The sequence below is a fragment of the Otolemur garnettii genome, unplaced genomic scaffold (assembly GCF_000181295.1).
Source record: "Otolemur garnettii isolate 467f Iridium unplaced genomic scaffold, OtoGar3 scaffold00011, whole genome shotgun sequence".
NCBI lineage: Eukaryota > Metazoa > Chordata > Mammalia > Primates > Galagidae > Otolemur > Otolemur garnettii.
Window position 1 is genome coordinate 16589255 of NW_003852406.1, and position 23662 is coordinate 16612916.

Genomic DNA, 23662 nt, shown 5'->3' on the forward strand with positions numbered 1-23662 from the left:
AAAAAAAAAAAAAATGTATAAGAAATATTGAACAATGTTGTAAATGCTTGTACAATATATCAATGGTTGGTTGGTTGGCTGGGTTTTCTGCTGATTCAGTTTCATTTGTTTAAAATGTTAACACTTTCTAAGAAACTAGTAAGTAAAGGTTAACATTTGATTTTACTGTGCCTTCATTTTAACACTTTTAAACTCCATGTTTCTTTTTCTCTTTCTTTCTTTTTTTTTTTTTCAGAGACAGAATCTTACTTTATTGCTGTTGCGTCACAGTTCACGGCAACCCTCAACTCCTGGGCTTAGGTGATTCTCCTGCCTCAGCCTCCCCAGTAGCTGTGACTACAGGCGCCCACAACACCTGGCTAAAAAGACCTTTTTTTTTTTTTAAATCCCCTGCAGTTTTGGCCAGGGCTGGGCTTGAACTCACCACCCCTGGTATATGGGGCTGGCATCCTACTCCTTGAGCCACAGGTGCCACCCCTAAACGCCATGTTTCATCATAAGCTTGCACTCTTTCAGATAAATGATTTTCAAAACTTGCTAAAGCAAAACCACACCTTTCAAACAAAAACCTTATCAAAAACTCAATACATAAAATAAATAACAGAGTCCTGCCTGCTTACTTCTCCTTTCCCATTTCCTGGACTTTGTGGGATACCATAGGAAACCAATTAATTTAAATAATACCCAACTATAAATTGTTAATGATTTATACGGTTTATAATGTTTATAATGTTTTTGGCACAGTGCCAAAAACATAACCAGCTAAAGAAGCTGAAGTTACAAATTACAATTTAAGCACATGAGTGATAGTTTAGTAATTCAGATAAAGAAAGAACACAGAAATAAATGTCTTGTTTTAGAACTCATGTAAGAGTGTGTCACAGGACGAGCTGCTAACCTTAGCCAATTTACCTTTGTCAGAACCATCATTTTGTGCTAACACATTTTGCATTTCATCAGATACCAAAGAGGGAAAAGAGCAAAGAGGTCAATTCTTTATGCTTCTATCTTCTTATATGTAAGTAAAAATATCCTAGTCTAATTCTAATCTATTTCACAAGGATAATATGAAGATTCTTAAAATTATATGTTCTCCTCTCTAAAGGGTCTCCCACAAACACAGGAGCATCCCCACCTGGATGTGAACCAAATACCACCTATCTATCTACTCTTGCAACTATGAAGAAAAGCACAAGTGAATCAGGTGCGGTGGCTCTCCCCTGTATTCCCAACTACTCCAGAGGCTGAGGCAGGAAGACCACTTGAAGTGAGGGGTTTGAGACCAGCTGGGGGCAACATAGTGAGATCCTAAAAAAAACAAAAAAATATTAGCAGGACATGGTGGTACAGGCTTGTACCTGTATAAGCTGAGGTGAGAGGGGTGCTTGAGACCAGGAATTCAAGGATGCAGGAATCTGTAATTGTGCCTATGCACTGCAGCCTGGGTGACAGAGGAACCCTATTGCTTTAAAATAACAAGGAGGGAGGAACTGTTTGTAAATTAGGGATATAAGTACATTTTCTTAATTCTTAAGGAAAGAATTATTCATATTTTAATGTTTACATGATTCTTTCAGAGCTGGTTCAAGAAGCCTCAAAACTTTAAAAAGAAAAGTCTCCAAAATATTCCCTATGTTTTTTAATTAATAAGTATCAATCTGGAGTGAGACCTCATCTCTACTAAAAATGAAAAAAACTGGGCGAGTAGATTGCTTCAGCCTAAGAGTTTGCGTTTTCTGTGAGCTATGATGCCATTACACTTCATACAGGGTGACAGAAAAAAAAATTCAATCTGTAAAATCTATTTCCACCACATTGTGTCCTCCTACCTACATGATTATGATCCATCAATTTTCCCCCCTCTCTAAAATCTTCAAAATTCCCCTTTCTATTGGAACAGTATACAAGGCGGCCATAAAGTTTGTGTACAGTTTAAAATAATGTAAAATTTTAAATTACACACGGACTTTATGGCCACCCTCTATATAAAACTCCACAGAAATAATCTTTCCACATAAGACATAAGGAAGCAATTCTTAAAATAAGAAATATAAATGTATATTAGTAAAAATGTTTAACTTTACCTACAAACACATATACATTTAAATAATTTTTCCTATCGGACTGGCATAGATGAAAAGATGCTTGATAACATTCAAGGTTTTGGGCTCGGCGCCTGTGGCTCAAGCGGCTAAGGCGCCAGCCACGTACACCTAAGGTGGCGGGTTCGATTCCCCAGCCCGGACCCGCCGAACAACAATGACGGCTGCAACCAAAAAATGGCCAGGCGTTGTGGCGGGCGCCTGTGGTCCCAGCTACTTGGGAGGCAGAGGCAGGAGACTCGCTTGAGCCCAGGAGTTGGAGGTTGCTGTGAGCGCGATGCCATGGCACTCTACCCAGGGGGATAGCTTGAGGCTCCGTCTCCAAAAAAAAAAAAAAAAACAAACATTCAAGGTTTTGAAGTAGTAAGAAAATAACCATACACAAAGTAAATGAAAATATCTTTCTGGAGGGCAAATTGGCAATACATAACAAAAGTGCATATTTACATATCCTTTGATTCAGAAAGTACACACACTTCCAGGATTTAGCCTAAGAGAATAATCAGCAAAGTATGAACTACAAGGATGTTCAGGACAGGTTCAGTGCCTATAGCTCAGCAGCTAGGTTGCCACAAACACAGGAGCTGGTGCGTTTGAACACAGCCAGGGCCTGCTAAACAACAATGACAACAACTACAACCAAAAAATAGCCATAGGGTGGGGGGAGAGTGCCTATAGTCCCAGCTACTTAGAAGGCTGCAAGAGAATTGCTTAAGCCCAAGAGTTTGAGGTTGCTGTGAGTTGTGACACCATAGCATTCTACTGAGGGTGAAATAGTGAGACTGTGACTCAAAAATTAAAAAAAAAGGATGTTTAGTACAGTATTAATTATAATATTAAAAAACAGAAAACAATTTATATGTATATTGAGATTGGGTATAATACATTGAGCAACATATAGGAATTAAAAATAAGTGGTCTATATTTAAGTTGAAATAAAATGTTTGGGCTATATCAATGAAAGCAGGCTTACAACACAATTTGATTGAATTTCTAAACTATGCCCTCATAAACATTTTTTAAAGCCATTACTTTTCTAGGATTTTTTCTTTTTTTGAGTCCAGGTGAGATTCTGCAGTCCAGGCTAGACTGCAGTGGCATGGTCATATAGCTCACTGCAACCTCAAACTTCTGGGCTCAAGTAATCCTCCTGCCTTAGACTCTTTAGTAGCTGGGACTATAGGCGTGTGGCATCATGCTGAGCTACTGGTCTCACTATGTTGCTCAGGTGGTCTTGAACCTCCTGGCCTCAAGTGATCCTCTTACTTTGGCCTCCCAAAGTACTAAGATTACAAGTGTGAGCAACTGCAACTGGCATTTTCAAATTCTGAAAAATTATATTATCATTACTTATCTCTGGAGACACTTCTAAAGTACAGTTATTAAAAAAAAAATTTGGAAATAGGCATTTTTTTAAAACTTTGCTTTTTGTTTACTGATTTTTTTTTTTTTTCAGATTACAAAATACATGTGTTCATTTAAAACTGGGGGGAGAGGCCAGGCGCAGTGGCTCACGCCTGTAATCCTAGCACTTGGGGAGGCCAAGACAGGTGGACTGCCTGAGCTCATAGGTTTGAGACCAGCCTGAGCCAGAGAAAGACCCTGTCTCTAAAAAAAATACCTACAACTGGCTTGGCACCTGTGGCTCAAGTGGCTAAGGCGCCAACCCCATACACCTGAGCTGGCGGGTTTGAATCCAGCCTGAGCCTGCCAAACAACAATGATGGCTGCAACAGAAAAATAGCTGGGCGTTACAGTGGGCACCTGTAGTCCCAGCTACTAGGGAGGCAGAGGCAAGAGAATTGCTTGAGCCCAGGAGTTGGGGGTTGCTGAGAGCTGTGACCCCACAGCACTCTACCCAGGGCAACAGCTAGAGGCTCTGTCTGAAAAAAAAAAAAAATGCCTGGAACTCAAAGCAGCCCAGGCTTTCCCTCCCTTCCCATCACTTCCACTGCATTTAGTGTTTGTGTATACTGTAGCTGTGTCAGGTGTCTGTAGTCCCACCTACTTGGGAGGCTAAGACAAGCAGATCACTTGAATCCAAGAATTTGAGGTTGCTGCGAGGTAAGATGCCACGGCACTCTACCAAGGGTGACCAAAGTGAAACTCTGTCTCAAAAAAAAAAAAAAAAAAAAAAAAAGGAGGGAAAAGAAACATCCCAGAAATATATAAACATAAGTGAAAGATCAAAGGCAATAATTTGCCCTCTCCTGTTAACCCCTCTACTCTTCAAATACTTTGTCTTCTAGCATCCTCCTTTTCCCAGTCATAAAAGCCCCACAAAGCATCATGTCTTCACCCTTTGCGTGTTCAATAGCATCCACACAGTGGTTTCTTAATCCCTACCTCAAGCCTAAACTTTCTTTCTTTCTTTCTTTTTTAAATTGAGACAGTGTTTTACTTTGTCACCCTCAGTAAAGTGCCATGACGTCAAAGCTTATAGCAACCTCAAACCCTTGGGCTCAAGTGATTCTCTTGCCTCAGGCTCCCCAGTTGCTGGGACTACAGGTGCCCATCACCAAGCCCAGCTATTTTTTTTTTTTTAAGCAGGCCTGGACTGGGTGCAAACCCCACCAGCCCTGGGCATGTAGCCAGAGCCCTAACCACTGAGCTACAGGTGCCCAATCAAGCCTAAACTTTCTAAGTCTCAGATACACATTTCTGCATATATGCCAACACCCCTCAAAGTCAAATATTCACAAACTGTGTCTTATGTGCCTTCCCAACCATTTACCCTAGTCCCATTTTTCCTATCTCCATTAAAGGTTTCCTCACTTACATGTTTTCTCCAAGCTGACAAATTTAGTCATCATTGACTCCTGCCACTCAAATAACTAGTGACTAAACCTTGCCTAAGACTACTTCTAAAATTTCTTTCTAATTCACCCTTCCTCTATCTCATTGCCATTTTTCAGAGTTAAGACCTAAGGCTCTGATATTTCTGACCTAGATTATTTAGCCTACAAACATTTCTCCAGTAGCCATTATATGCCATACAGTTAGGGATGTGAAGAATAATGAAACAAAAAAGTACCCATTAATCATATTTTGGGGTAGAGATGGAAAAAGAAAGTATAACGTGACAAGTACCACAATTAGAGCAAAATCTCTAAGATGTCAACTTCTATACTGTCTGTCCAAATCTTTTTTTTTTTTTTTTTTTTTTGAGAAAGAGCCTCAAGCTGTCGCCCTGGGTAGAATGCTGTAGCATCACAGCTCACAGTAACCTCCAACTCCTGGGCTCAAGCGAGTCTCTTGCCTCTGCCTCCCAAGTAGCTGGGACTACAGGTTCCTGCCACAACACCTGGCCATTTTTTGGTTGCAGCCATCATTGTTGTTTGGCAGGCCCAGGCTGGATTCAAACCCACCACCTTAGGTGTATGTGGCTGGCACCTTAGCCACTTGAGCCACAGGCGCCGAGCCTATCTGTCCAAATCTTAACAGCTACCTGAATTCTCTTTCTAAACTACAAAGCAGATCATGACACTTTTCTGTTGTGAAATCCTTGATCCTTATAATGCCCACAGGATAAAGCTTAAATGCTTTAATACCATGCAAACACAATCTGGCCCCAACTTACTTAACTGCCTCCAACTATTACTTTTCTTTCACTTCACATCCTAGGACCCAGTCATGTATAACTAGCTGCTGCCCTGACAATCTGCTAGCCATTTCTATAGCATTTAGTGCTTGTGCATCCTGTAGCTGAAGAGTCCTTCCTTGTGACTACCAGCAGAAATCCTGTCCTTTTATTAAATGATATCTCCTCTCTGAAATCTTCATTAACCTTCTCTGCCAACAAGCTTCTATAAAATCTAATATAATAATTATCGATTTGTATTGCAATTAGTCTTTTTCTCTCTACCACTACACTGTGGTATTCTTAGAGACAGATACTACATCTTGTTATTTGTATCCTTCCCAAAGTCTAGCATGACAACAAATATTCAAGAAATGGTTTTAAACGCATAACAGGGTTGAAACATTTGCAGAGAACCAAAACATACTCACTGGCACTTCTTTTTTTTTAATCTATAATTTTAAACACTAGGGCCACTACCTACCACTGCCATCACCTTACCACCCACATAAACCTGGAACCCAAAGCAGCCCAGGCTTTCATTTTTTTCTCTCCCTTCCTCTTCATCCAGCTATCCATCAATCTTATAAATAATAGTAAACAACACAAGGAGAAACCCTGCCCTCCAAAGAGCTTATACCGTGTTTTCAAGAGAGACAATAAATAGGCAAACAAATACACAAGGTCATTTCAGATAGTTATTACTGCTATTAATAGTTTGATAAAACAGAATGTGCTAGAGAAGAAATATGCTACTTTACCTGGGGATGAGGAAGAGGTTATAGGTTTCTCCAAGAAGGTAAGAAAGACATAAAGCTGAAGACTGAAAGATGAGAAACAGCCAGCTATGCAAAATATTAGGGGAAAAGTTCTGCAAGCACAAGGTACTGCAAATGTAAAGCTTTGTAACAGAAATGCACTTGGCTGTTTGAAGGACAGAAGAGACAGTGTAGCTAGAAAAAGAAATTCGTTTGCAGAAGGAGGGCTTTGTAGGTGGGAGCCAAGATGGAAGCCTACCTGCACCTACCTTGAGTTTAGAATTTCCTAGTTTACATTTTCTGTTGTCTGTACAATCTCCTACTTAACTAATACTAGAGCAAGAGAATAACAGAATGGGGCTTATAGCCCACACTATTGTTCGGAAGATGCTAAATGAGTCAGAAAGCATTTTTACTGGTTTATGCAGATAAGAAAAACTACTTCTAAATACAATGACACAACAATATGATCCCAGTGTTAATGAAAATCTGATAAACACAAAATAAAACCACTTGAAAAGAAGGACAAGTTCTTTCTACTGACTACAGGCAAGGCAAAATAAGAAATAACAAAATTATCCCAGATTCATTAGAAGAAATAAAACACAACACTGCTCTGAAAATACGTATGTGCTACAAATTTATCCTTTTAACTGAGCAGATTGTTTTCAATCCCATGTAAATTTAGACTACAAATCTAGGCTTAATGATTAAACAGATTTCCAATTTTCATTGGCCAAGGATTTTTCATCTTCACAGAAATTAAACAATTTTCTGATTTTTTAAGAATTCATAGATTTATATGCATTAGAAACTCTCAGCAATAATTTTGTGGATGTTATAATATAATCTATTTAATGCAAGTAGTACTGTGATGTTAAAACAAAGTCAATTCATTACATAAAGAAATATTCATGAAACTAGTTGCTAAAGCAACTCTGTAGTTGCTAAGAAGTCAAGCAGTGTGAAATTACACATCTTACTCCTATTCTCAGTAGCATCTGCTGGCTTAGCTAATCTGAACATAAATACAACCCTAAATATAAAGACCCTTTTATTATCCTAGTCAGGTCTTTAAATTTCAGGTTGCCAGCCTTCTATTGGTAAAAATAAATTCATTCTTAGTATCCTTAAATTTAATTCTGTACCCACTGATCTCAGGCCAGTGTACTGATGTTTCTCCAAAGCTCACTATGAAGAATCAGAGGTAAGATTTTTTTCCATCTTCTTTTTGCAGGGCCAAGAGAAGTAACATGGGTAACAAGCAGTAATCATATGCTCCCACTCTACTGCTCCCCCAAGGGCCAAAGTTTCTTGAAATTCATCTTCATAATAATCCATAATCTTAATAATGTCTCAACAGCCTCAAAGAAAAAAATACTTTGGCCTAAAGAGAGACTTTTCCAAATTCTCTAAGCTGATCTCCATCTTTATATACTTATAAGGCCTTTCATTTTCTCTTTGCCATTCACCAAGAGAAGGCCATTAAAAGTTATATCAATATCCAAGGTACTTTCTTCTCAATCTCCCATCTTCAAAGTGGCTGATTTTATCATTGTTCATCATGTCACCCATAAATTCACACTTGAAATAGAAAATGAGCCAGGTGCAGCGGCTGATACCTATAATCCTAGCACTCTGGGAGGCTGAGGTAAGTGGATCACCTGAGCTGAGGAGTTTAAAACCAGACTAAGCAAGAATGAGATCCTGTCTCCACTAAAAATAGAAAAACTAGACAGGCTTTGTGGCTGACACCTGTAGTCCCTGCTACTTGAGAGGCTGAGGCAAGAGGGGCACTTGAACCCAGGAGTTTGAGGCTATTGAGAGCTACCAAGATGCCACCAGGGCTCTCTACACAGGGCAATAGAGTTATAGAAAATCCCTTTCCTTGGTTGGGGAATAAAATTTCATAATTTCTCCTTGGAGTTCAACTTTATTTCCAATGTTGGGAACTCCATGAAGAAATGCAAACATGATTATCTGCTAGAAAACTTCTCTTAACATACACTATATATCCTTATACACTAAGTTTGGGTATTACTAAGGATTTACTCCTATGATTTTAGGGGCAAAATTAAAGTAAGGCCTTATTCCCTTCTTAAATGTAGTTCAAACACCAACAGCATCTGTACCACCTGGCAATTTGTAAAAAATCCCATAATTTAAGGCTCCACCTCAGACCTATTTAACCAAAATCTGCATTTTATTGATATCTGTATGTACATCTGCCTACACCATAAAAATCTGAGAGCAGGTAGAAAATTTAAAAGCTTCTCACACATAAAAAGAGATAAACTTTGAGTAATAGTTATTGCTGATAGTGACTATAGCTCCCTTAAAAAGTTCTTTATTTCTTATAACACATCGAACTTAAGAGAAATTTCTCATAAAAGTTATAAACTACTTGCCTTGAAACACATCAAAGCTTATTTTTGTTGTTGTTAGTGGTAGCCAGTGACATGACCAATTTCTTACCTAATCTGAGCTCTCCAAAGTTTCCACACCCTATCTTCTTGCCAACCCTGAAGTTGGGTCCCACCATAAGAACCCCTGAAGATGTTGAGGAGCCAGAAGGTCGGGAACAGTGTGCACTCCTTTGTGCCATGGGTTTAGTTGTCCGTTGTCTTTCATCCTTTTCCCTACTAGAATGGTCCATGATCCTATACAACGGTCTCAGTGTGTATACTTCTCTTCAATACAAAAGTATGTTCAAATAAACAGTAGTCAGAAAAAGGTAAGGAGTTCTTTTGGCACCATATTTATGTTTCTAATGTATCTTCAGGAGATGAAAAACCATTGATTAGTTCCTGCAGGACATGTAGTCTGTAGGTCTCAAGCATAGGAGGACATTTTGCAACCTAGGTAAAAATCAAGAAAACATGCAATTAAGAATTATATTTTAAAACAAATTGAGAAAGTCACTACAAATTAGAATGTATCCTATCCAAAGATGAACAAAGTGAATAGCTTCCTGAAATGGGTTTTGGTTTTCTGTGCACCAACAGTTTAGCCATCTGGATTAGTTATTCATGTGGTAACATAAACTCAGTAGGCTGCAGATCATGGAAACTGAGGGAACACATAGCCGTTACTGTAGAAATGCTTTCTTCTAGTAAGATATATTTGACCAAAAGGAAAGTAATATGGTAGTTTTTCATCATTATTTAACAGAAAGATATGACAACCTTAAAACTAAGTTAAATAAACCAAGGACAATTTAATTAAAAGCTCTTCCTTTTAATTTGTCCAATATTTAATCAGAAATGCCTTTCTACTCCATCCCCACCATTTCCCAAGTACAAGCAGCAATCATATAATCCAAACCTACTGACCAACACAGATTTCTGAGGAAATTTCTAAAACTCTACTGGTACTAAGTTAAGTAGTCATCGACTAAAGCTTTGAAAACTCAACTGCAGGTCCGGTTTTTGTTGTAGACTAAGCAGGCAAAAACTGAGTGGCTGAAGGAAATCCTTTGCAAAACCCCAAAGTGAAAACAAAGCTGGGGGGAAAAATCTTAAACATAACACTCCTCCCTACTAGAATTCTGAAGTGTCCCAATTAAGTACTAAACCTAACACAAAAGTTTACATCTGATAAGCCATCTAAGTATCCTTAACAAAAAAAATACTGTTACCACAAATCATATACTAAACATATACTTACATTTCAATTTCCTAAGTATTTTCCTTAAAACTTTAAGGGGAAAGAATTAGAACCACTGTTTGGTTATTATCACCAATTATATAATAGAGCAAAAAAAATCTCCACGGTGAGCTTCCTGGGGACACTTTTAATTCTCTACTGCAGTAACAAGTACAAAGCAGTGAGCTGATTGTTATCTAAAAATATAATCTACTTGCTCCATTATAGTCATTAAAATTATTGGCTTATTTTTACCTTTTCTATTTGTTTTCTTTGCATTATTAAAACTTACGATGAAACCTGACTTCCACAATGCTAATTATCAATAACACATTTCTCTGAATTCAGGATACAATATATTTACAGTTATAATGTATATTACATAAAGGAAGAAAAGTTAGGGTGATGGTGTCAGCAATTCCTGAATTTCCTACATGAACACCATTATGAACTCATACTTCTTATTCTTTCTCTTATTTCCAATTGTATTATCCCAATGTTCTCCAATTATCTTTGTCTTTTACCCAAATCTCCCAAACAATTTTGGAAAGTGCAAAGTATATTGAGATATCTATACTCTCAATAATCTTAATTGTGAGAGACTGTCAAATATAATTTCTTGTCTCATATTATAAATCCTTTTGGGGACAGAAACAGGATGTGTCTTAGCCCATCCAGTCAATTTATAAACATTCAACTAACACCCCAACTTTCATAATTGATCTATTTCTCTTCATATTTTTCATTTGTATTTACCCTGCTTGCTTTTTCTAATAGAGGGAGGTTTTTTTGTTTTGGGGTTTGTTTTTTTTTTTGAGACAGAATCTATGTTGCCCTTGTAGAGCACTGTGGAGTCACAGCTCACAGCAACCTCAAACTCTCAAGCTTAAGTGATTCTCTTGCCTCAGCCTCCCAAGTAGCTGGGACGACAGGTGCCCACCACAACGCCCAGCTATTTTTTTGCTGCAGTTGTCATTGTTGTTTAGCTGGCCCAGACAGGGTTCAAACCCGCCACCCTTGGTGTATGTGGCCACCGCTGTAACTATTGTGCTAAGGGTGCCAAGCCAAGATGGAGGTTATTTTTTTTTCTTATACATGTGTATATTAGGTTTCCACTTTTACCTTCACAGAATTAAAAAGGCTAAATTTAATGACAATAACAATATTTAACATAAGGACTGAGAACAAAAACCTCATAAAGAATGAATGAAGATAAATACATTCAGAAAAGAAATCAGATGATTGCTGCAATGAAATATTAAGGTTATTTTTATAATGCTTTTAATTTTTTTCTATTGCACTTAGAATCATGCAACATTAGATAGAATAATCATACACAACCCCTAAAATCCATGTATACTTGCACATAAGTATTAGAACATACAGTATTTGAAAGGTTAAAAACCTGTAAAAATAAGGCACAGTAGCACATGCTTGTAGTCCCAATTACTTGGGAGGCTGAGGGAAAGCCTCACTTGAGACCATGAGTTTGAGGTTGTAGTGTGCTATGATACACTATTCACTGCACTCTAGCCTGGGCAACATAGTAGGGCTCCATCTCTTAAAAAAATTTTTGAAGTTAAAAAAATAAAATCTTGCAGAAAGCCAAAAATCTCTTTCAGCTTAGAAAAGAATGTTTCTAACACCTGCTTTTAAAACAAAAGAATCATTTTACCTCCATAAACATGGCAAACATTTGCATTTAAGATGTCAATTTTCTGGCTCGGTGCCTGTGGTTCAAGTGGCTAGGGCTCCAGCCACATACACCTATGGTGGCGGGTTCAAATCCAGTCCGGCCTGCCAAAAACAACAATGACAGCTGCAACCAAAAAATAGCCGGGCGTTGTGGGGGGCGCCTGTGGTCCCAGCTATGGGAGGCTGAGGCAGGAGACTTGGTTGAGCCCAGGAGTTGGAGGTTGTTGTGAGCTGTGATGTCACAGCACTCCACCCAGGGGGATAGCTTGAGGCTCTGTCTCAAAAAAAAAAAAAGATGTCAATTTTCTGATCTATGATGGGACATTAGCATAGTTTAACCTATAATTAAGAAAGATAAATTACAGTCAATACTACTACACTACTATATATGCCATTTCTCTTTTGTTTTTAATTTTTATTATTATTATTTTTTGAGACAGAGCCTTAAGCTGTCCCCCTGGGTAGAGTGCTGTGGCATCCCAGCTCACAGCAACCTTCAACTACTGGGCTCAAGTGAGTCTCCTGCCTCAGCCTCCCAAGTAGCTGGGACCACAGGCACCCGCCACAACATCCAGCTATTTTTTTTTTTGGTTGCAGTCGTCATTGTTGTTTGGTGGGCCCGGGCTGATTCGAACCCACCACCTTAGGTGTATGTGGCCGGCGCCTTAGCTGCCTGAGCCCCAGGCGCCGAGCCTAATTTTTATTTTTAGAGTTAGGGTCTTGTTTTGTTACCCAGGCTGGAATCCAATGGTACGATTATAGTTCACTGCAACCTCAAATTCTCAAGGTTTAAACAATCCTCTCAACTCAAGCCTCCTGAGTAGCTAGGATGGCAGGCTTGTGAAACAAGGCCCGGTTATTTTTGTTGTTGTTTTGTTTTTAAGAGACAAGTTCTCACTGTGGTGCATAGGCTGGTGTTGAACTCCCATCCTTAAGCAATGCTGCTGCCTCAGTCTCCAAAAGTGCTAGGATCTCAGGCATGAGCCACCATGCCTGGCCTATCAGTTAAGGAATTAAAATAACTAAATAATTTTTTAAAATAATATTTATCACCACCCTCTGCTCAAAATTATTTTTGGTTACCAATAACAAACTCTTCTGTGCATCTTCTGAGGCCCTTCAATATCCAATCCCTATTTAAATTCGTGTATTAGGAACCTACTACATAGGCACAGTGCCCATAACACAATGGTTACAACACAAGTCACATACACCAAAGGCTAGTGGGTTCGAATCCAGCCTGGATACAGCTAAAACAATGACAACTGCAATAAAAAAAATAGCTGGGCATTGTGTTGGGTGCTTGTAGTTCTAGCTACTAGGAGGTTGAGGCAAAAGAATCGCTTACGCTCATGAGTCTGAGATTGCTGTGAGCTGTGTCTACCAAGGGTGACATAGTGAGACTCTGTCTCAAGAAAAAAGAAAGCTACTACATAAACATGGGGAGCAAACATGTCTTAGAGTTATTCCTAGAATGGCCTCTCAACTCTTTTGTCTGCATTTAAAGCATGACTCATATCTTAACACCTTTGTGAAATCTTTTATAACTAATTTATCATTAATACTTGGAGTACCACTGTCTATATCATTCATTTGCCACCTACAATGTACCAAATTATATGTAGTCTAATACCTGATTTGATTAAAAGCCTTTGAAGATACAGATCTTGTCATATCTCCTTTAACCTTTACTTAGTAATTTAAAAATATTAATAATTATGATGGTCTTAACTAACAGCAAACAGATTGCCAGTGACATAACCAAATACTTAACACAATTTTGATTAAAGAAAAGAGAAATCCTAGAATTCATGTAGCAATAAGCTAGTATTAATTCACTTAAATTCATGAGTGCTAAACACATGGTTTGGAATTTTCATTTCACAAGGACATTATATAGCTTACTTATAGTTACTAGCAGATAACATGTGAAAGAGCTCAAGAACCAGGTCACACAGAATATCCAAAGTAAACATTAAGGTACATGTTAACCTTAAAAAAAAAATGGCTTCCGGCTTGGCACCTGTAGCTCAGTGGCTAGGGCGCCAGCCACATACACCAGAGCTGGCAGGTTTGAACCCACTAGGGCCTGCCAAACAACAATGACAACTACAACCAAAAAAAGCCAGGCATAGTGGCAGGCGCCTGTAGTCCCAGCTACTTGGGAGGCTAAGGCAAGAGAATCGGCTAAGCCCAAGGGTTTGACTTCTTTAATGCTGGCAACTGGAGACTCTTTTTTTTTCAAAGTGATGCCTGACAGGAGCCTCATCATGAAGGGTGACAAATGTAAGAGCAGAAAATTTTCCAAAGAACATGTCACAGTTCTGTTTTACACTAGCTCAACCACAGAGAAATAAAAATCCTTGGTGACTGGTAAAACTGGCAAAGCCAAGTGCATTCAAGAACCTGATGCACAAAGACCTCCCTGTCACATGGAGATCAAACAAATGCACATGAATGACTGGTGCTACCTATTTGAGGAGTGGGCAAGGAGTATCAACCAAGAAATGAAGAAGAAGAAACAGTCTATTCTACTGATAATGGACAACCATCTCACAAATGTATTTCTGCCTCTAAACACAACCTCAAAAATCTAGTCTCTACACCAAGGCATCCTCAAAACATTTAGGATGCATGACCAAAAAAACTCCCAATCCCAGCTCCTGCAGTGGGTCATTACTAAAACACAATCCTGTGGTCCACATACAGGGAACAACTTCATCAGTTAACACTCTGGATGTTGTCCATTGGATCAGTTCTGCTTGGAATAAAGATCAGCCAGAAGTGTCTCAAGAAAGTTAGATTTGTCACAGTCCAAGAGTACAATGTTTGGCCCCATCACACAGTCCATCTCCCACAGCAAAATTTGAAGGAATAGATTTTGAAGATTTTGTTGCAATGAATGATGAGGTGTCAACCTGTAATGAGCCTGACCCAGAAGCAATTTTCCAAGTAATACTGACCAAAGTACAGACCAGCACAGAAGAATATGAAGCAGTTGATAAAGTAGAAGCAGCAAATGAGGGTGATACATAAATTGAGAAATTCCAAAAGAAAAGAATGTCAGGCATCTAATAATGCAATTGAAGTCAAATTTGCTGTGGAAAAATACCCATGTATGCTGAGCAGCATAGCCAGTTCTGAGAGTGCTTTTTCCACTTATGTTTATAGTATAAGTAAGAAACAAGCCCAGGTGCAGTGGTGCAAACCTATATTCCCAGCACTCTGTGAGGCTGAGGTGGGAGGACTGCTTGAGCTCAGGAGTTCAAAATCAGCCTGAGCAAGAGCAATACCCCTATCTCTACTAAAAATAAAAAAATTAGCTGAGTGTTGTGGCAGGTTCCTGTAGTCCCAGCTACTCAGAAGGCTAAGGCAGAAGGATCCCTTGAAACCAAGTATTTGAGGTTACTGTGAGCTAGGCTGACATCATGGCACTCTAGCATGGGGGAACAGTGTGAGACTTTCTCTAAAAAAAAAAAAAAAAAGAAAAGAAAAAGAAAAAAAGAAACAGTAAACAGACTCATTTTTCAGAAAGAATGATTAAACTATGGCAAAACAGTAAATATATTGATTTTGTATGATACTATATATATAATTTTATTGTTTTGATTATGCACGATTTCATATGGTATTCTCTAATAAAAGTGGTATAAGAAAGTAAAGTACATGTATGTATCAATGTACCAGGGCTGGTCCTTATGTTGACCAGTTGACCATCCCCATATGTTGACCAGTTTGTTACCATCTCTTAGGTGGTAAACTTACAGAAACTCTCCTGTAAACTTCAAGAGTAGGATCATACCCAGGGTAGATATTCACTAAACATTTAGGCAAAATGTCATCTTGTGTGCTCGTGTGAACATATGTATGTTTGTTTATAAAACTATCAAAAACTACGAGACAATTACAAAAACACTGTAGGAAAACTGAAGTACAAATAAAAGGTTCAATACTCACGTTAGCTAAAATAAATAAAGTACATACTAAGACCTATACTTCAATTAACCTAACAAATGATCAAAATTGATTCATTTCTGCCAAAATACATTTGAGTACTCCTATTAAAGGGAAGAACAATGTTTACAGTTCTGGTACTAGTACTCTTTTCCAAAAATTCCAATTATTAACATCATTCATTCTCAACCCTCTAATGCCACAGTGCTCAATCTGTTCCCAGTGGACAATTTTCAATACTCACATTTTTTTAAACATCTCTTCACTTAGAAAAAAAATTATATTACTATTTTTAAATACATACTCTCAGCCACTTATTTTGTGGTTGTCAACAAATTGATTCTAAAAGTGGCAAAAGACCCAAAATATCCAACGAAATACTGAAAGAAAACCAAGTCAGAGGACTTGGGCAGCGCCTATGGCTCAAGGAGTAGGGCGTGACCCCATATACCAGAGGTGGTGGGTTCAAACCCAGCCCTGGCCAAACTGCAACAGCAACAACAAAAAAACAAAGTCAGAGGACTGACAACTTCACAGCCACCAACACTAGACTATAACTCCTATAAGATTCTATAGGAGAAAATCTAATTGACTTTGGGTTCGGCAAAGACTTTATACATACTTGAAAAAGCATGATCCAGGTTTGGCGGCCATTGCTCAGTGGTTAGGGCATCAGCCACATACACTGGGGCTGGCAGGTTCAAACCCGGCCCAGGTCTGCTAAACAACAATAACAACTACAACAACAACCAAAAAAAACAGCCAGGCTTAAACCCAAGAGTTAGAGGTTGCTGTGAGCTGTGACACACTCTACCAAGGGTGACATGGTGAGACTCTGTCTCAAAAAAACAAAAAGCATGATCCATGAAAGAGAAAATTGACAGTAAGTTGAACTTCCTTAGAAAACTTCTGCTCTAGAAAAGACTCTGTTAAGAGAATAAAAACACAAGCAACAGACCGGGAGAAAATATTTGCAAAACACATTATCTGATAGACAATTATCATCTAAAATATACAAACACTTTAAAACTCAACAACTGGAAAACAAAGAACTCAATTAAAAATGGGCAAAAGGGTTCAGCGTCTATGTCTCAAGCAGCTAAGGCACCAGCCACATACACCTGAGCTGGCAGGTTCGAATCCAGCCTGGGCCCACCAAACAACAATGACAGCTGCAACCAAAAAATAGCCAGGCATTGTGGTAGGCGCCTATAGTCCCAGCTACTTGGGAGGCAGAGGTAAGAGAATTACTTGAGCCCAGGAGTTGGAGGTGGCTGTAAGCTGTGACGCTAAGGCACTCTACCCAGGGCAATGGCTTGAGGCTCTGTCTCAAAAAAAAAAAATAAAATAAATAAATAAATAAAATGGGCAAAAGATCTCAATCAAACACTTCAAACAAATATACAGACGGCAAAGAAAAAATGCTCAATACCACATGTCACTAGGAAACTGCAAATGAAAACAAAGAGATATCACTACACACCTATTTGAATAGGGAAAATCCAAAACAGTGTCAATATCAAATTCTAGGGAAGATGTGAAGCAAGAGGAACATTCATTCATTGCTGGTGGGAACGCAAAGTACTACAGCCTCTGTGGAAGAAAGTTTGGCAATTTCTTACATTATTAAACATACCAGTACCTATGATCTACCAGTTGTACTTCCTGGTATTCACCCAAATGAACTGAAAATTTAAGTCCACACAACCCCCCCCCATGCTTATAGTACCTTTATTTGTAATCGATAAAAAAATAGAAATAACCAGCTCAGTGCCTGTAGCTCAAGCAGCTAAGGCACCAGCCACATACACCAGAGCTGGCAGGTTCAAATCCAGCCTGGGCCTGCCAAACAACAATGACACCTACAACCAAAAACTAGCTAGGCATTGTGGTGGGTGCCTGTAGCCTCAGCTACTTGGGAGGCTAAGGCAAGAGAATCGCTTAAGCCCAGAAGTTGGAGGTTGCTGTGAGCTGTGATGTCACAGCTCTCTACCCAGGGCAACAGCTTGAGTCTCTGTCTCAAAAAAAAAAAAAAAAGAAAAAGAAAAAAAGAAATAACCAAAACATCTCTCAATAGACAAATGGATATACAAATTATTGTACATCCATGCAATGGAATATTATTTAAGAAGAAAAAGAAATTAGCTATCAATCCACATAAAGACATGCAAGAACCTTAAATACATATTACAAAATTAAAGAAACTCATCTGAAAAAACTAATACTATATTCCAACCTACATGCCATTCTGGAAAAGGCAAAATTCTGGAGACAGTAAAATGATCAGTGGTTGCCAGGGATTTGGGGAAAGCCAGGGAGAGAAGATTGAACAGGTAGAATACAAGGGATCTGAAGGGCCGTGAAGCTATTCCTTATGATATTGTAATGGTAGAAACATGTCATTGTACATTTGTCAAAACCCATACAATGTACACCACAAAGAGTGAACCCTAAAGAAAACCATAAGATTAGGGCCAGCCTGCCCAGGCAGGCACAGGTGTATGCAAACACTGGTCTGTTAAAAAGTATTTTTACAAGATATAAAATGAGCTTTAGTTTATAGCAGTAATGTATCAATATTGGCGCAGCAACTGTAACAAATATACCATACTCATAAAAGATGTTAGTAATAGGGAAAAATGGTGGGAGGATGTTAAGGGGTATTATGAGAACTCTCTGTACTTTCCCTAGAACTTTTCCTAAAAAGCTAAAAATAAAGTCTATTAATTAAAATAATTATAATTCTGTGCGTAACAGCACCAAGAAACTAAAAGTACTTAGAAACCTATTTTGCAAAATCTGTGTAAAACCTCTATGCTCAGAACTATTAATACAAAATACTGGCTGGACACAGTGGACCATGTCTATAATCCAGCACTTTAAGAAGCTAAGCCAGAGGTGGCACCTATGGCTCAAAGGAGTAGGGTGCCAGCCCCTTAGGCTGAAGGTGGCGGGTTCAAACCCAGCCTCGGCCAAAAACAGCAAAAAAAAAAAAAGAAGAAGAAGCTAAGCCAGAAGGATGGCTTGAGACCAGGAGTTTGAGATCAGCCTGAGCAATCTGCAAAAAATTTAAAAATTAGCCAGGCATGGTAGCATGCACCTATAGTACTAACTACTTGGGAGCTAAGGCAGAATAATCACTGAAGCCTGGGAGTTAGAGGCTGCAGTGAGCTATGAGCACACCACGGCACTCCAGTCTGGCCAAAAGATCAAGACCCTGACTAAAGAAATAAATAAATGAAAATAAAATAACAAGGCCAGGCGTAGTGGCTCACATCTGTAATCCTAGCGCTCTGAGAGGCTGAGGCTGGTGAAATGCTTGAGTTTAGGAGCTCTAGACCAGCCTGAGCAAAAGTGAGACCCCCATCTGTACGAAAAATAGAAAAAACAGCTGGGTGTGGTGGCTCACACCTGTAGTCCCAGCAAGTTGGAAGGCTGAGGCAAGAGGATTGCTATATGCTATGAAACCACAGCACTCTACCCAAGGAAACAAAATAATAAAATAAAATAACAAATGTAGAGGACATACCTACCTAATTTCAGTACATTAAAGCCACAATCATTAATTGTTATTTCAGGTAAAAAGCTGAGGGAGGAGCAGGATGGCAGCTGAATAACAGCTTCCTTGCAACTGGGCATGGTAAGACTGGGGAGAGAAGACTCCAGGTATCTCTCGCTGGTGGGATCTGCCCAGAAACATCCCTTTAGGGACACAGGAGTTAGCAAGAGACTTCTAGACCCCACAGAGGACAAAAACAGTGGAGAACTGGCAAGTTGTTGCTTGTGATCGTTCAATCTAATGCCACTGGCAGCTGTACGTACAGCAGCAGTGAGATTGCAAACTGGAAAAGCCTTACCTGTGAGCTGTTTTTTTGTTTTTTGTTTTGTTTTGACTTAGCACTCAGTTGAACTACCTTAGGAGAACTTGGGCAAGAGTGCAGAGGTCTTTAAGCATTGTCTAGGGCCCCGGAGTGTAACACTGAGCCAGATGGAGCTAATAGTGTTCAGCTATGGCTCAGTGCCTGTGGCTCAAACGGCTAAGGCACCAGCCACATACACCTAAGGTGGCGGGTTTAAATCCAGCCTGGGCCCGCCAAACAATAATGACAGCTGCAACCAAAAAATAGCCTGGCGTTGTGGCAGGTGTCTGTGGTCCCAGCTACTTGGGAGGCTGAGGCAGGAGACTCACTTGAGCCCAGGAGTTGGAGGTTGCTGTGAGCTGTGATGCCACAGCACTCTACCCAGGGGGACAGCTTGAGGCTCTGTTTCCAAAAAATAAAAAAATAGTGTTCAGCTATGGGTCACGGGAAGCCATTGTGGGAGAACTGCCTCACTCCACCCTCAAGGTCACAGAGCGAGAATTGGGCAAGAGACCTTGGGCAAGTAATCTAGTGACTGAGCAGCCTAAAGGCAGGGACTGAGATACATTACAGCTTTGGCCCTCAGGGGCATAGAGTGAGACTGGTTTTGGCACACTGGGTAAGTGGCCAGCTACTTCAGGAGTGATCCCAGGGACAAGGGCTTTCCAGGGAAGGCTTTTGCTTAGCCAAGGTTAACAGTTTAAAGTGCCTTTTAAGTGGGCTGAGGAGAGATTCAGGCTTTCCACCCTGCTGGGTTTGAGAAATCAGCAGAGGCCTCCAGTCTCCATCTTGTATAGTTGTATCAGCATTGTGATTATTATCTCATATCCCAGAAGATCACCTGTTGTCCAGACAATATTCATCAAGATAGATATACTGTTTTTTGGTGGGGGGGGGGTTGTTTGTTTTTTGCAGTTTTTGGCTGGGGCCGGGTTTGAATCTGCCACCTCCAGTATATGGGACCGGTGCCCTACTCCTTTGAGCCACAGGGGCCACCCTTGTTTTTTATTTTTAATTTCAACATTTTCCCTCTAGATTTCTTTTCTTTCTTCATTTATCTAGTTTAAATATAATTTTCCACTGTTGCCTACTTTAACAATTAGAACTTCATTTTTGCTAGTGTTTCTACCCCTATTATTTGGGCTTCCTCCCAATTTTATCCCGCAAAGTTTTCTGTTTGCTTGTTTTGGTTTGATTTATAGCATTTTGTCCTTCCTCTCTACTTGGTGGAGGTGGGGTACTGTGTCTGAACAGGCTGGCAAAGAGCTGCTGACCTTAAGGGAACCACCCACCCCAGCACCCCCAGAGATTAGGGATTTTTAAGGTTCAGTCAAAGTACTCTACTGTACACCCATATTGCTCCTGTCTCCCTCTTTCTGTGCCTCTCTTCTTTTTGTCAATATTCCCTTTTAATCACCCCCTCTCCTTTCTCTTTTTTCTTAAATCTTTTTTCCCTTTTTGCTCTTCAATCTTCTCATCCTGCTAGTCCTATAACAAAAGGACTCATCAAAACCCTAGGCCAGAGGCACAGTAACTTAAAGAGGAAGTGAAAGGAAAATAAGGGCAAGGAAACAAATAAAAGAAAACACTCATGAGGAAGAATTAGCAGAAAAATCCTGGCAACATGAAAAACCAGTCCAGAGCAACCCACCCAAGAGACCGTGAGATAGCCACTGCAGAGGATTCCACCTATTAAAAAAATGTTAGAAATGACAGAAGGGGAATTTAGAATACAGATGATGAAAACAATAAAGGAAATGATGGACTCAATGAAGGAAACTGCTGATAAAGTAGAAAATAATCAAAAGGAAATTCAAAAACAGAATCAAATAAGAGATGAACAATATAAAGAATATGGAAAGGATAGCCGAGCATTGTGGCAGGTGCGTAGTCCCAGCTACTTGGGAGGTGGAGGCAGGAGAACTGCTTGAGCCCAGGAGTTGGAGGTTGCTGTGAGCTGTGATGCCACAGCGCTCTACCCAGGGTGATGCCTTGAGGCTCTGTCTCAAAAAAAAAAAAAATATGGAAAGGATATAGCAGAGCTGAAGGAACTAAAGTCAATTAGGGAACTTAAAGATGCAATAGAAAGTATCAAAAACAGATTAGACCATGTAGAAGAAAGAATCTCAGAGGTAGAGGACAAAGCTCTTGAGATAACTCAGATAATTTAAGAGGCAGAAAGAAGAGAAAGAAAGCAGAACGTTCATTGACAGAATTATGGGACTTTATGAAGCGTTCAAACATACAAGTTATAGGTATCCCAGAAGGGGAAGAAGAATACCCCAGGAGAATGAAAGCCATACTAGAGAATGTTATAAATGAGAATTTCTCAAATATCACCAAAGATTCTGACACCCTACTTTTAGAGAGATATCGGACCCTAGGTCACCTCAACTCTAACAGAGCTTCTCCAAGACACATTGTGATGAACTTGTCCAAAGTCAAGACAAAAGAAAAGACTCTACAAGCTACCAGGAGTAAGCTCCAGTTGATCTACAGGAGCAAATCCATCAGAGTGACTGCAGACTTCTCTAATGAAACTTTTCAAAGAAGAAGACAATGGTCATCTACCTTTAATCTACTTAAACAGAACAATTTCCAGCCCAGAATTCTATATCCTGCTAAGCTAAGCTTTAAAATTGACAGAGAAATCAAATCATTTACTGATATGCAAACATTGAGGAAATTTGTCACAACAAGACCAGCTCTACAGGAAATACTTCAACCTGTTCTATACGCTGACCATTACAATGGATCAACAGCAAAGAAAGATATCAGAAATTAAAGGACAGAACCTAACTTCCACAATGATGCAAAGATAAAACTCATCAAAGGACTCTCACAAAATAAGATGAATAGAACACTACCATACTTATCAAATATCTCAATAAATGTTAATGGCCTGAATTCCCCACTCAAGAGGCATAAATTGTCTGATTGGATTAAAAAAACACAAGCCATCCATTGCTGTCTGCAGGAAACACACCTAGCTTCAAAAGACAAATTAAAACTCTGAGTTAAGGGTTGGAAGTCAATGTTTCAGGCAAACAGAATTCAGAAGAAGAGAAGGGTTGCAATCTTATTTTCAGATACAAGTGGATTTAAAGCAACTAAAGTAAAAAAAAAAAAAAGATATTCACTTTATATTGGTCAAGGGAAAACTACAACAAGAAGATGTTTCGATTCTAAATATTTATGCACCCAACTTAAATGCTCCCAGATTCTTGAAACAGACCTTACTCAGTCTGAGCAATATGATATCCTGTAACACTATAATAACATGGAACTTTAATTAACACTCCTCTTACAGAGCTGGACAGATCCTCTAAACAGAAATTAAACAAAGATATAAGAGACTTAAATGAGACCCTAGAACAACTGTGCGTGATAGACATATATAGACTACTTCACCCCAAAGATGAAGAATATACGTTCTTCTCATCGTCCCATGATACATTCTCCAAAATTGATCATATCCTAGGGCACAAAACAAACCTCAACAGAATCAAAAGAACTGAAATTTTACCTTGTATCTTCTCAGACCACAATGCACTAAAGATGGAACTCAACTCCAGGAAAAATGTTCAACCCCACACAAAGGCATGGAAATTAAATAACCTTCTGTTGAATGACAGCTGGGTGCAAGAAGAAATAAGAGAAAATCATTAACTTCCTTGAGCATAACAACAATGAAGACACAAGCTACCAAAACCTGTGAGATACTACAAAAGCAGTTCTAAGAGGAAAATTTATCTCTTTAGATGCCCACATTCAAAAAACAGAAAGAGAGTGCATCAACAAACTCACAAGCCATCTCATGGAATTGAAAAAAGAAGAACAATCTAAGCCTAAACACAGCAGAAGAAAAGAAATATCCAAAATTAAATCAGAGATCAATGAAATTAAAAACAAAAGAATCATTCAGGGTGAACGTGGTGGCTCACACCTGTTGTCCCAGCGCTGTGGGAGGCTGAGGTGGGCCGATTGCCTGAGCTCAGCTAAGTTCAAGACCAGCATGAGGCAAAGTGAGCCAGAGTGAGACCCTGTCTCTACAAAAAAAAAAAAAAA

At 39.2% G+C, this 23662-nt stretch overlaps 1 protein-coding gene across 1 annotated transcript in view; it reads right to left on the reverse strand.

The window, feature by feature from the left end:
• CSNK1G1 (casein kinase 1 gamma 1) overlaps positions 1–23662 on the reverse strand; it is a 200173-nt gene that overhangs the window by 131220 nt on the left and 45291 nt on the right. The window contains exon 2 of the mRNA XM_023510004.1: positions 8916–9298. Coding sequence (XP_023365772.1) covers positions 8916–9096 — 181 coding nt within the window. The 5' untranslated portion in view covers positions 9097–9298. The remainder of the gene's footprint in view (positions 1–8915; positions 9299–23662) is intronic.